Source organism: Nycticebus coucang, chromosome 11 (assembly GCF_027406575.1).
Source record: "Nycticebus coucang isolate mNycCou1 chromosome 11, mNycCou1.pri, whole genome shotgun sequence".
Classification (NCBI taxonomy): Eukaryota; Metazoa; Chordata; class Mammalia; order Primates; family Lorisidae; genus Nycticebus; species Nycticebus coucang.
The window spans coordinates 120,999,308-121,009,998 of record NC_069790.1 but is presented as its reverse complement, the minus strand read 5'-3'; the positions used below and the strand labels follow the sequence as shown (position 1 = coordinate 121,009,998).

Sequence of the window (10,691 nt, the reverse complement as noted above, 5' to 3'; positions counted from 1 at the left end):
GGAGGGAAGAGAAGTACAGTTCAGTCAAATGCCTGGCCTGCCTCCTCACCTTCCTTGTGGGCAAATTTCTGATTCCAGGAATGGCAAACGTACTGATATTTCATTCACTCTAACAGTGGTGAACACCTCTTACAAGGAGACTGAGACCACCTTTCCTTGGCAGTTCATTTCTCTCAGCTCCCAAAGGCAGCCAAACAGTAAGCAACCAGGAGCCGGGACTGGTCATTAATGGTACCACAGTTCTACAGCCAGGATGACACCAATCCAGGGCAGGTCTTTCCTATTTTGTGACTATAAACTTCAGGGAGCCTTGAGAACTAAACACATGTAGTCCCATTCTCAGCCTGGTCTAGATCTGATACCTTAGATTCACGTACACAAGGAACTTACTACAGGGTAAAGATTCTTTTTAGCTGGGCGTGGTGGCTCACGCCTATAATCCTAGCACTCTGGGAGGACGATGTGGGTGGCTTGCCTGAGCTCACAGGTTCGAGACCAGCCTGAGCAAAAGTGAGATCGCATCTCTTAAAAAAAAAAAAAAAATAGCTGGGCATTGCAGTGGGAGCCAGCTACTTGGGAGGCTGAGGCAATAGAAAATAGTGTTTGAGGTTGCTGTGAGCTATGACAACACAGCACTCTGAGGGCAACAAAGTGAAACTGTCTCAAAAAAAAAAAAAAAAGGAATTCTTTTTAGGAGATAAGCCAGGCAGAGGTTGAAGATCATAGGAACTGTTGTCACTTTGTTGGGGCTGGAGGCTCTGTGGTTCCATGTTTCCTGCAGAGGACAGGTGAGCTCTGGGTGGGAAGGCAAGAGAGAACCAGCCCAAACCAAGGCCTGATCTGCCATTTTCTCTGGCACTACCTATGAAGTCTTCTAAAATGTACCAAGCTGTCCTGATCCTTCCTAAGCAGCTTGTTTTCCTGAGGGAATCTGGAGTTGATTATTGCTAATATCCTGAACCCAGGAACCTAGTCCCATACATCCCATGGCCCTGTCTCTATTCTGCCCCAATGTATATGTAAGGCTCTCAGCAGCCTTGCAAAAGGGGCTGTGGACCAAGAAAATAAAATCTGGTTTCTTCTCTTGAATGTCACTTAGTTATTTCCCTCTAGGTAGGCAGGTACCTGTGCACAGAGCACCAGCCCACCACACCTAACACACACTCAAGTTGTTTTAGAAAACAAGGCTCCAGGAATGAGGAAGCAACAGACTCCGCAGAGAGCAAGACTCTAATTTGTAATGCCTCATCCTTTAAGAACCAGCAGGCAGACAGCGCCCGTTGCTCATTGAGTAGGGTGTGGCCACATATGCTGAGGTTGGTGGGTTTGAGCCTGCCCTGGGCCTGCTGAACAACATCTGCAACCAAAAAGTAGCCGGGTGTTGCGGCAGGCACCTGTACCTGGGAGGCTGAGGCAAGAGAATCGCTTAAGCCCAAGAGTTTGAGGTTGCTGTAAGCTGTGACGCCACAGCACTCTACCAAGGGCAGCATAGTGAGACTCTGCCTCAAAAAAAAACAAACAGTAGACAGGTTTCCCACTGGTCGTCTTTCTAGAATAACCAAAAGATATAGTCAGAAGGAAAATGGGCTCTGGAGTCTACGTCTAGCTTGGCTTGGCAAGATGTCGTGGGAGTTAAGGTGGCTGTTCTTGTGTCAACAACCTACCTCCTCCCCTTTCCTCACACGCAAAGCTTAGGCATGAGTTGGTCTACATCGTAACACAGCTGTTCTGAGACAAGTACTGCCACTTCTTCTGGGGCCTCCTTGAAATTCTCCTGTTTGACTTAAGTATTTCTTTGTACACCTGGTGGTGAGGCTAGTTCCCAGACTCAGAGGAAGGAGGACAATGCTTATGCCCGCTCTCTAGCCAGCACAGAATGTAGCATGAGGTTGCCAGAGAGAATATTGATGACAATGAAGAGAACAGCTGGAAAATGTCCCTAGTGGGGCAGGCAGTGCCCAGGAGGAAGCAAAGCACTCTGTCTCCTCTTGTCAGGGCTCACTGTGATGTGCTGCTGGCAAACCCAGCTGCACCTCTACCAAGGGGAGGCCAAAGGAATCAGTTCAAGTGGGAGGTCAAGGAAAGAGCCTGCAACCCAGGCTAAGAGGGCAGAAAATCCTAGAACACAGCAAAAAATGAGAAGGGACAATGAAGTAGAGATGAAGGGCATTCTTGGAAGGGCAACAATATAGAGATGGAAAACAAGGCCACACACAGTCTGGTTTATTGACTCATCATACACACCAATTATGTACACAAACATAAATATTCTAATGTACAAAGTTTACATAGGACTCAGAGACCACCCCGTCTCTATCCAGCACCCCCTCACCTGTGCCCTCTGCTTTAGGATGAAGACTTGGGACGGGCAGTAGAAGGAAGGGATCTGGAGGAGGGAGAGGTCCTGCTCCCCTCTCCTCACTGGCACCTCCAAAGGGTCCTGTCCCTTTTCAATGGCACCTCAGGGCGGAGGGCTAAATACTTCACTCCCTCTCTGTCCTGTAGCCTAAATGCCAACATATTCCTTGGATCCTTTTGATTCTCCTGATTTCTCCTCCTCCTTCCTCTCTGTGTGTTGTTTCTCCATCTCTGTATCTTGTTTCTTCCAGTGCCTGCGGGGAACAGGATCCCCAGGCTGTGGAGTTCTTCAAGCTAGGCCCCCTGCCCTTTTCCTGGGCCTTATAGGAGGCTAGGACTACGGTGCAGTTCAGCAGAGGGGTTGGTGCCATTAGCAGGCTCTCTGTTGGGCGTAGGTGCTAAGCTACAGCCCTCCCCAGGGCAGCCATGCTGGATCAAGATGTCTGCACACTCCTGACTGCCAGCCCGGCGAGCATAGGCCAGTGGGGTCAGACCCCGGGCGTCTCGGCTCCTCACGTCCACCCCATACTGCAGGAGAAAACACATTTCATAAGTGACTTATGGGGTAGGAAAGATACCAGTCTGGGGGAGAAAAGGAGAGGTAGCTTTTAAAGGGCTAGAGTAAGGATAAAATCAAGGTAGATCCGAGGTGCCTCAACTCACCCAGATTAGCAGCTGTGTGAAGACCACATTAGCCATGGCACTGGAAAGATGCAGAGCCGTCCGCCCGTCCCCATCCCCATAGGTCTCATTCACCTCCTCCTTGGACCCATGTGCCAGAAGCATCACCAGTAGCCGCAGGTCATCCTCCACCACCGCCCGCAGCAACTGCTGCCCCAGCGGCACATCAGAGCTCGGCAGTGGGGCCAGGAAGAGCTTCTGCTCATACTTGGCCCGTATCCAGTGCTCCTTCTCCTCTCTGCAACCATAGGTCCATGAAGGCATGAGCCAAGGCAGGACACCGAGCCAACAGGTGGGGCCGGGAGGCAGTTAGGACAAGAAAAAGGGGGGATAAGGAAGAAACAGTGAGAGAACGTAAAATAGAGTAGAGAGAAAAGAGAAGCCTAAGAAACTCTAGGGTATATGGATAGTATAAAAGGAGTAGGAGATGCTGAAAGGAAGGAACACTGAAGGGAAACCTCTTGGGGCAGCAGAGATGTGGGGGCTGAGAGGGCAGGACAATTCTAGGCAGGCCTGTGTGGCACCTTATCTGGCCGTCTGAACTTTCTCCAATTGGCAGTGCTGGAATAAAGCAGGTGGGGGCCTGCACTGGGGGCCATGCACTACCCTATCTACCACCCATTCTCCCCATCTCAGCACTCAGGCCAGGGTGCTTGCACCACACTGTGATAGGGCCCTGCGCATGCGTCTCCTGCTGGCCCCCTGACCTGCTGATAAGGGCTCAAAAAGGGCCTGTTGTTGTGAGGAGCCTGAGTGACAGGCACCAGAGGGGGAGGGGTACCCCCAAGGGGCCAACTGCCAAGCAGAGTTAACGGCTAGTTTTAACCCTTCTAACACTGTCACAGCCACTGCAATCTTTCCCATACTGGGAGACCCAAATGTTCCCTCCTCTTCCTGGCCAGTTTCAGGGCCCCATCCATTCACCTGCATGCATCAGGCCCTGGCTTTGCGTAGCCATCCAGGGCCCCTTCCCAGACACTGTTGGCCAGGGCATTGCCCATCGCAGTCATAACAGCCAGCAATTCAGGTGGCCAGTCATCAAGGTCAAGGGAGCGGACCCGAGACAGGTGAGCCCCCAGATGTCGGTGTATCCCTGAGCACTCAATGCACATCAGGGCACCCAGATTCAGGCTGGCCCAATCTGGATCTAGGTGAGGAAAGGAAAACGATAAACAGGTGAGCAACCAGAGAAGTCAGTGGGACAACGAGGAACATCCTCCTCCCCACGTCTTCCCACCTCCCAGCCCTACCACCCTCAGCACTCACTGGGTGCATCACAGTCAATGCAGAAACTGTTGCCACGAACAGTGCGGACAGCCTGCACAGCCAGAGCTGCATTCTGGTTCCCCAGTCGAGTCTGCCACATCGTGGGAGAGACAAGAGGTAGCTGGTCAGTCATGAAGCCTCTTTCAGTCCCCTCCCAGCCAGGTGCTCCATGCCAGCCCAGCCTCCCCTTGCCAACCTTGTCCTTGGCACTGCGGCAACCCTGCAAGCTGGCGAGGATCTGGGCCTGCACACTCTGTACCCACAGCTCCCGCTCCTCAGCCGTTGAGGCCTCAAAGTGCCACGTCTGCCCGGTGAGGGACACCACCACAAACTCAAACGACTCCTCTGCCTCTGGAGGGCGGGGAAGAGGGCATGCCATCAGGCTCCTGGCCAGCACACATGCCCAGGGCCACACCATTACTACAACTCCGCTCCTTCCAGTTTCGCTGGCGCTCATCCTCCTACCCCGATCTTCCCACCTTGGCCTTTCAGGCCACACTCTAAAGCAGGGGTCCTCAAACTGCGGCCTCTGGGCCACATAAAGCAGTGTGATTGTATTTGTTCCCATTTTGTTTACTTCAAAATAAGATATGTGCAGTGTGCATAGGAATTTGTTCATAGTTGTTTTTTTTAAAACTATAGTCCAGCCCTCCAACAGTCTGAGGGACAGTGAATTGGCCCCGTTTAAAAAGTTTGAGGACGCCTGCTCTAAAGGGAGAAGCAGAGTAGACTTGTAAGAGCCCTCAAACCTTATTCCTAACCACCTGTGGAGCATGGGTAAAAAAGATGGAAAACCAAGGTCTTGACATCCCTGGCACTGCCAGGAAAGGGTCTGAAGCAAGGTGCTTTCTGGAGAAAGAAGAGCCAAATCTCTGAAGAAGGATGTGACGGGTGCTAGGAGGCAAATGCAGAGAGGGTTGGAGGCGGGTGTGGGCACCATCCGTACATGTCAGCTGCAGCCGCCTCATTTTGCAGCTCATTAAACCCAATATTCCTGACGGCGTCAGTGTGGGGCTCCTGGGAGTTGGACCCCTCCCCCACTACCCTGGCACAGACAGGAAGGGCAAGTAGATTGGGGAGAGGAGAAGAGGTTTTCTTCAGGAACTGGAGTATGTGAGCAAACAGGGACCTGAGGGCATCTGCAGTAACAAGCACCGAGGGCTGGACTGCTACCCAGAGCAATGTTGTGAGCCTTTCCAAGCTCTGCTCCCCAAGGCTCCTGGAAGACAGCCACACGAATCTCATTCCAGTGGCCACTGCTCCATGGTGAACAGTTCCTAACGAGCAGTGTGATGTGTCACAGGGGCTGGAAAAACAGCATAGGCACTAGGCTGAGCCACACCTTCTGCCAAGGTCATCCCTGCTTGTAAATCTTACCGCATCTTGGCCCTGGGCAGCCTCATCTCAACGACAACAACATCCCCTGGAAATCTTCCTCTGTTGGCTCCTGCTCTCAGGGACCCGTAACAGAACTTTCTTCTCACACAAACAGAACTGGCACCTCTTTCCCCAGACGTTACCACGGTACCTCACTTGCTTATGACCTCAGCCTTTGAGCCACATGATCTCCATGATCACTGGTAGGACTCCCTAGACCACAGTGACAGACACCCTTTTCCATAAACACTAAGCATCACTGTGAAAAGCTGATTTCTGCCCACTTGCCCCACAGCTCTAACCCTGACAATTAGAGCAGAAATGAGAAATTGAGTCTACAGAAATTAAAACTTATTCGGGAGCAAAGAGACTCTAATAACTGAGAAGAGAGAGATTTTAAAAAAAACTTCAGGAAAAATCAGAGGTACAGTACTATAATTAATACAAGACTTTAAGAAGGGTCCTATGGAAGGGTTTAAGGAGCTGGAATTCCTTAGCCTAAGGAAGACTAAGGAGAGACTTAACCAGTCTGTACACATGTATTAAGGACCTATTAGCATTCGTTAAACTCAATGGATGACAGGAGAGACGCAGAAAACACAGATCCTGTCCCATAGGTCTTGGAAGTGCTATTGCAATAGTAGCCTGCTGTCTTTTACCTTCTTTAAGAATAAAAGCAGCTCACATTACAACAGAAAGTGTTTCAGTTAGCAGTAAAATTCCAGTAGGTTTTACTGTCCCATTCCCTAAGATAATGGGTCTAGATTACCAAAAGAAGTTATGGAACTACTTTTATTAGAAATTATTACTAGAAAGTGGTTTAACTCATATAATACAGAGAAAACAGTGTCACTTTCAGGGGACTATCCCCAAGTCCCATTGCCCACCTCCTGTGCCCAATTCCCTCTGCAGAGGTCCCCCTAACCTTCAGCAGCACTGCTGGGGCCGTCTGGTCGGGGGGTCCCGGTGGTGCTCTTTTTCCGCCGGTGCTTCTTCCGGTTGGAGTGGGGAGATGGGGGAGGCTCCAGCTTGGGGCTGGAACTGAGCACCTCAGCTGGGCCACTGGCTGGTGAGGGGAGAGTTGGAGAAGTGTGGGAAGAGGGGAGGAGGCCCAAAGCACAGGGAGAAGACCAGTCTTGCCGACTGTAGCTGGGGTGCACCTGGGTCAGCAAGTCAGGCGCCCTCTCTCTAGGTGAGGGATCCGCCCAGCCTTCCCAGCCCCAAAGCTTCCCAGACTTGGAGGAGGAAAATGTGGACAGAGTGAGAAGGAAACTTAGGCAGAGCAGAATAAAAGCAAAGGGAGGAAACTGCCTCTGCAGCCTGGAGGGGTGGAAGGCAGCCCCGGGAACTCACAGGGAGCTGAAGCCCCAGCAGCTCCGCACCAAATTTATCCTCAATCACACTCCCCGCTCCTCACAATTAATAGCAGAATTAGAAACAATCAGGGAGCTGCCTAATTACTGTCAATTAGAGCGCGCTAATCAAGCTCTGTCTCCCACACCCCGCCCTGCGCTCACCACTAAATGTCAAACTTCATTAGAGGCAGACACGCTCCCTCCCTTCCTGCCTTCCTCCTTCCAGACTCAACAGAGGGGCCTCGCCAAGGCCAGCATAGCCATCGACCAGTGACCTAAGGGAATGGCCCCTGGCTCTTCCCCCAAGTGGGCTTGGGCTTGGATCAGGTGGGGAGCAAAGACTCCTTGTGCTGGAGTCATCCATCTCTTCCCTTGGCATGGCTGCTCCTGAGGTGCAAGGCAGCTCAGGCTGGGTGGGAGTGCTTCTACTGAAGGGGTCAGGGAAGGGTCTTTGGGAGGCAGCTCTGGGAGAACTTGATGTGCCTCCTCTGGGATAGCAGTGAGAAGGCAGGTTTGCTCTGGGGTGCCCACCTCCCGGGGGGCAGTGGGACACCCTGGGCTCCTCCCTGTCTTCATACCCTCACTCTGGACAAGTGGATATGGACAGGAAAAGACAATTGTCTCATTCCCTTTCTAGCCTGTGACCAAAAGGTTAGGATTTAGGTTAAAGTGAGGTTGAAAGAAGAAAGTGGGGAAGGGAGGGAAAAGGGGGTGGGGGTGATAGAGAAAGGAGGACAAGAAGGAAGATGAGGTGCCAGGAAAGCAGAGGAGTGGACTGTAGAGAGAAGGCTGAGTTTCCCATCCATCTGGGACAGGATGGGGCTCAGCGGAAGAAGGCTGCACAGGTGGGGAAACGACCTTTCAGGACAACTCCATGGGCAGCAGCTAGGGCAAGTTGCCACCTTCAAATGTGGCTCACACTGCTTAGAGCCCTCAGCCTGGGACTGCCTAGGACTGCCTTACTCAGCCGCTTCCCTGTCCCCCTGCCGAGAAGCTGATGAGCTGACTGAGCAGGGGGCTGATGGGGATGTAGGAGCTGCCACCAGCACAGCCTGGGGACAGAGAGGGGAGGAGGATCTGCAGAGGGTGGGCCTCTGGCACTGGTCACTGGCAGGGCTAGGGGACTCAGGGGAAAGCAAAAGGGTAGGTGGCCACACATGGTGGCTGGAGAAGGATTAGAGCCCCTACTCCGTTTCCAAGAAAAGACTGGTGCCAGGCCCCAAAGCCAGGTGTCTGTGACTAGCCTTGGAGGGCTCAGCTGGGCATTGTCCCATCACAGCCTCCTAGGCTAAACTGCTGCTTGGCTCACCTCCTCTGGGTCCCAAAAGAGGTGGGAAGCAGCTAGAGCCACCACTCACCAGGGTGCTGCATGCCTGGGGGCAGGGCAGCGGGCTCACTCCACTGGTCGGTGCTGGAAACAGAGCAGGAGCGCTGATGCAGCCCCTCGGTGCTGCTGGGGTCACCCCAGGCCGAGCTGCTGAGGGGGCGCTCAGAGTGCAGGGATGCGCTGCTGGCCGAGTGGGGGGCACCTGGGGGAGGGGAAGGGTCAGACTAGATGGTGATGGTAGGCCAGGCAAGAGGTGCACAGAGATACTGTCCTGGAAACAGGGCAATGGGCAGAGCTGAGAAATTCCAGTAGGTTTTACTGACCCAAAATGAGGATTTTGGGTTCACCGGGTGGAGCGCTGCTAGGCTTATCAGAGAATCCCAGGCCTCACACAGGCTCTCCTCATGCCTTGGGAAGCATCCTGTCCCCAGACTTTTACGCTTTCCTCTCTCCATGCACATAAAGGTCCATAACTCTGTTCCCTCACTGTGACCCTGAAGCTGGATTGGTGGGGGAGCAGGAAACTGGGTGGGGTCTCTACACCAGAGGACTCCCAACTTGTGGGACGAGCTTGGGGTGGTGCCAACTCCCCAACACTGCAGTGCTCCTTGGCTGAGAGCTGGGACCTGCTGTTGTCCCAACCCCTGCCCTCGGGCTCACCTCCTGCACCCTTCACTCTAGTCCACATATGCCATTTGCTTTGCCTCAGCTTTGCTGCCATTCTGACGAGAAATAAGTGTATCAAATTCAAGTAATTATGTCTAATTAGTATTAGTAATTATCCTGTTGGGCTGGAGAAAATTAATCTTTCGTTTCCCATCAGGGAAGAATGGCAGAGCCAAGGGGAACCAAAGGCTCTAGGAGTGCCAAGGCTGGGCGGGCACAGCCGACGATGTAGGGAGGAGGACAGCAGGCTCCTCCCGGCCTCTCTCCTCAGGTTGAATCCCTTCTGGAGTGATCCCCAGAACAGCCATGGGTTCTCAGAGGCCTATGACATGGAAAGGGTCTTAGCTAGGATACCGAGAACCTGAAGCTTCTGTCCCTGTCTTTAATATACCCAAGACTGAGTGTGGTGACTGAGGCCAGAAGGAAATGGCCCTGAGTGTCTTAAGAACAGGTGGGCCACACAGAGTTGTTTAAAACTTTGTGCTGAGGAGCTAGCCAGGTGCTGGAGGTTAGAAGGAAAGCAGAGAAGGGGCCTGGCACCAGCCAAAGCTGGAGAAAGCAAGCAGAGGCAAAGCCAGGAAAAGAGCACTCCAGGCCTCCCACCAACCCTGCGGAAGCCTTACCTAAGCTGGAAGGTAAAGGACCAGGCAACACATACCAAATGCTGTGGGGACAGTATGATGCTCAAAAGCAGAGAGCAAGTTTTGTGTTTCTCTTGCATTTGTCGTAACACCCAAAGCAGAACTAGACACGTAGTAAGGGCTTAGTAAGATACGTGTGGCGCCAAGACTGTAGGCCAGTCTCCTGCTTCCAGTCCCTACGGTAACATGCTGATGCCATCTCCTCAGAATCCCACCCACCGCTGCCCCTCTGCTCTAACAGGTCCCCCACTCCCCACCACTCAGGAAACCTTGTGGGGGAGACTTGGCCCCTAATTTCTCAGACATCTTGCTCCTCTTCACTCCTGCTTTCCTTCTCCCAGGTTCCAAATCACAAACCCCTCATCCCTAACCCCAACCAGAGACATCATTGGTCCAACTTCCTTTCTGAGCCCCCAACCCAAAACCCTGAGGGAGGGAATGTGCTTTCCCTTTTCTTTGTTAATTCTCCCCTCATTACGCCTGCAATCCCACAATCAGTGTGCACTGTAATTGTCGAATTTGATGCTAATGATTAATGAATTAAACATGGAGCCATCAATTAGTCCTCGGAGGATAATTCTGCATAAAGCAGCGGATAATGTAATTACAGTAACAAAGATAATGAGATGTTAACATCGCCCGGTGAGCAAGAGACATGTGTGAGTGTGCATGAGGGTCGGTGTTGGCGTGCAGCAGCAGGGTGCGGGTAAGCACCGTCCGTGTGCTCCTGCGTGTGGGTGCTGTAATTACGAGAGCGAGTATGCTGCGGCTTCCCAGGTGAAGGATGTCAGGGCCAGGAATGGGATAGGGCAGTGTCTTCTTGTTTCCCTCCCTCTTTGGGGAAACAGCCCAGCTCTCCTCTGTTCCCTGCCTTTAAGGAAAGGTTCCCCTTCCACAGACTCGTACCTGTTCCTCCTCCACGCTGACTCTCCACATGAAGCCCCGGGAGATCCTGGGGACCAGGCCAGAGGGCTCCCAGCACCCCTGACCTCTCTCTGGGCCAAATACTGAGAACTAATG

At 52.6% G+C, this 10,691-nt stretch overlaps 1 protein-coding gene across 8 annotated transcripts in view; it reads right to left on the bottom strand.

Annotated features, from left to right (window-relative positions):
• Nucleotides 1-2,207: 2,207 nt before the first annotated feature.
• Nucleotides 2,208-10,691, bottom strand: part of AGAP3 (ArfGAP with GTPase domain, ankyrin repeat and PH domain 3) — a 68,288-nt gene continuing 59,804 nt past the window's right edge. For 3 of the 8 annotated variants that reach the window (XM_053609678.1, XM_053609675.1, XM_053609682.1), the window contains 7 exons: nt 8,396-8,566; nt 6,608-6,748; nt 4,502-4,656; nt 4,306-4,396; nt 3,964-4,186; nt 3,022-3,277; nt 2,208-2,886 (listed from right to left, as the gene is read on the bottom strand). In XM_053609678.1, coding sequence (XP_053465653.1) covers nt 2,680-2,886; nt 3,022-3,277; nt 3,964-4,186; nt 4,306-4,396; nt 4,502-4,656; nt 6,608-6,748; nt 8,396-8,566 — 1,244 coding nt within the window. In that variant the 3' untranslated portion in view covers nt 2,208-2,679. The remainder of the gene's footprint in view (nt 2,887-3,021; nt 3,278-3,963; nt 4,187-4,305; nt 4,397-4,501; nt 4,657-6,607; nt 6,749-8,395; nt 8,567-10,691) is intronic. The other 5 variants (XM_053609680.1, XM_053609677.1, XM_053609683.1 and 2 more) reach the window with 2 other exon arrangements.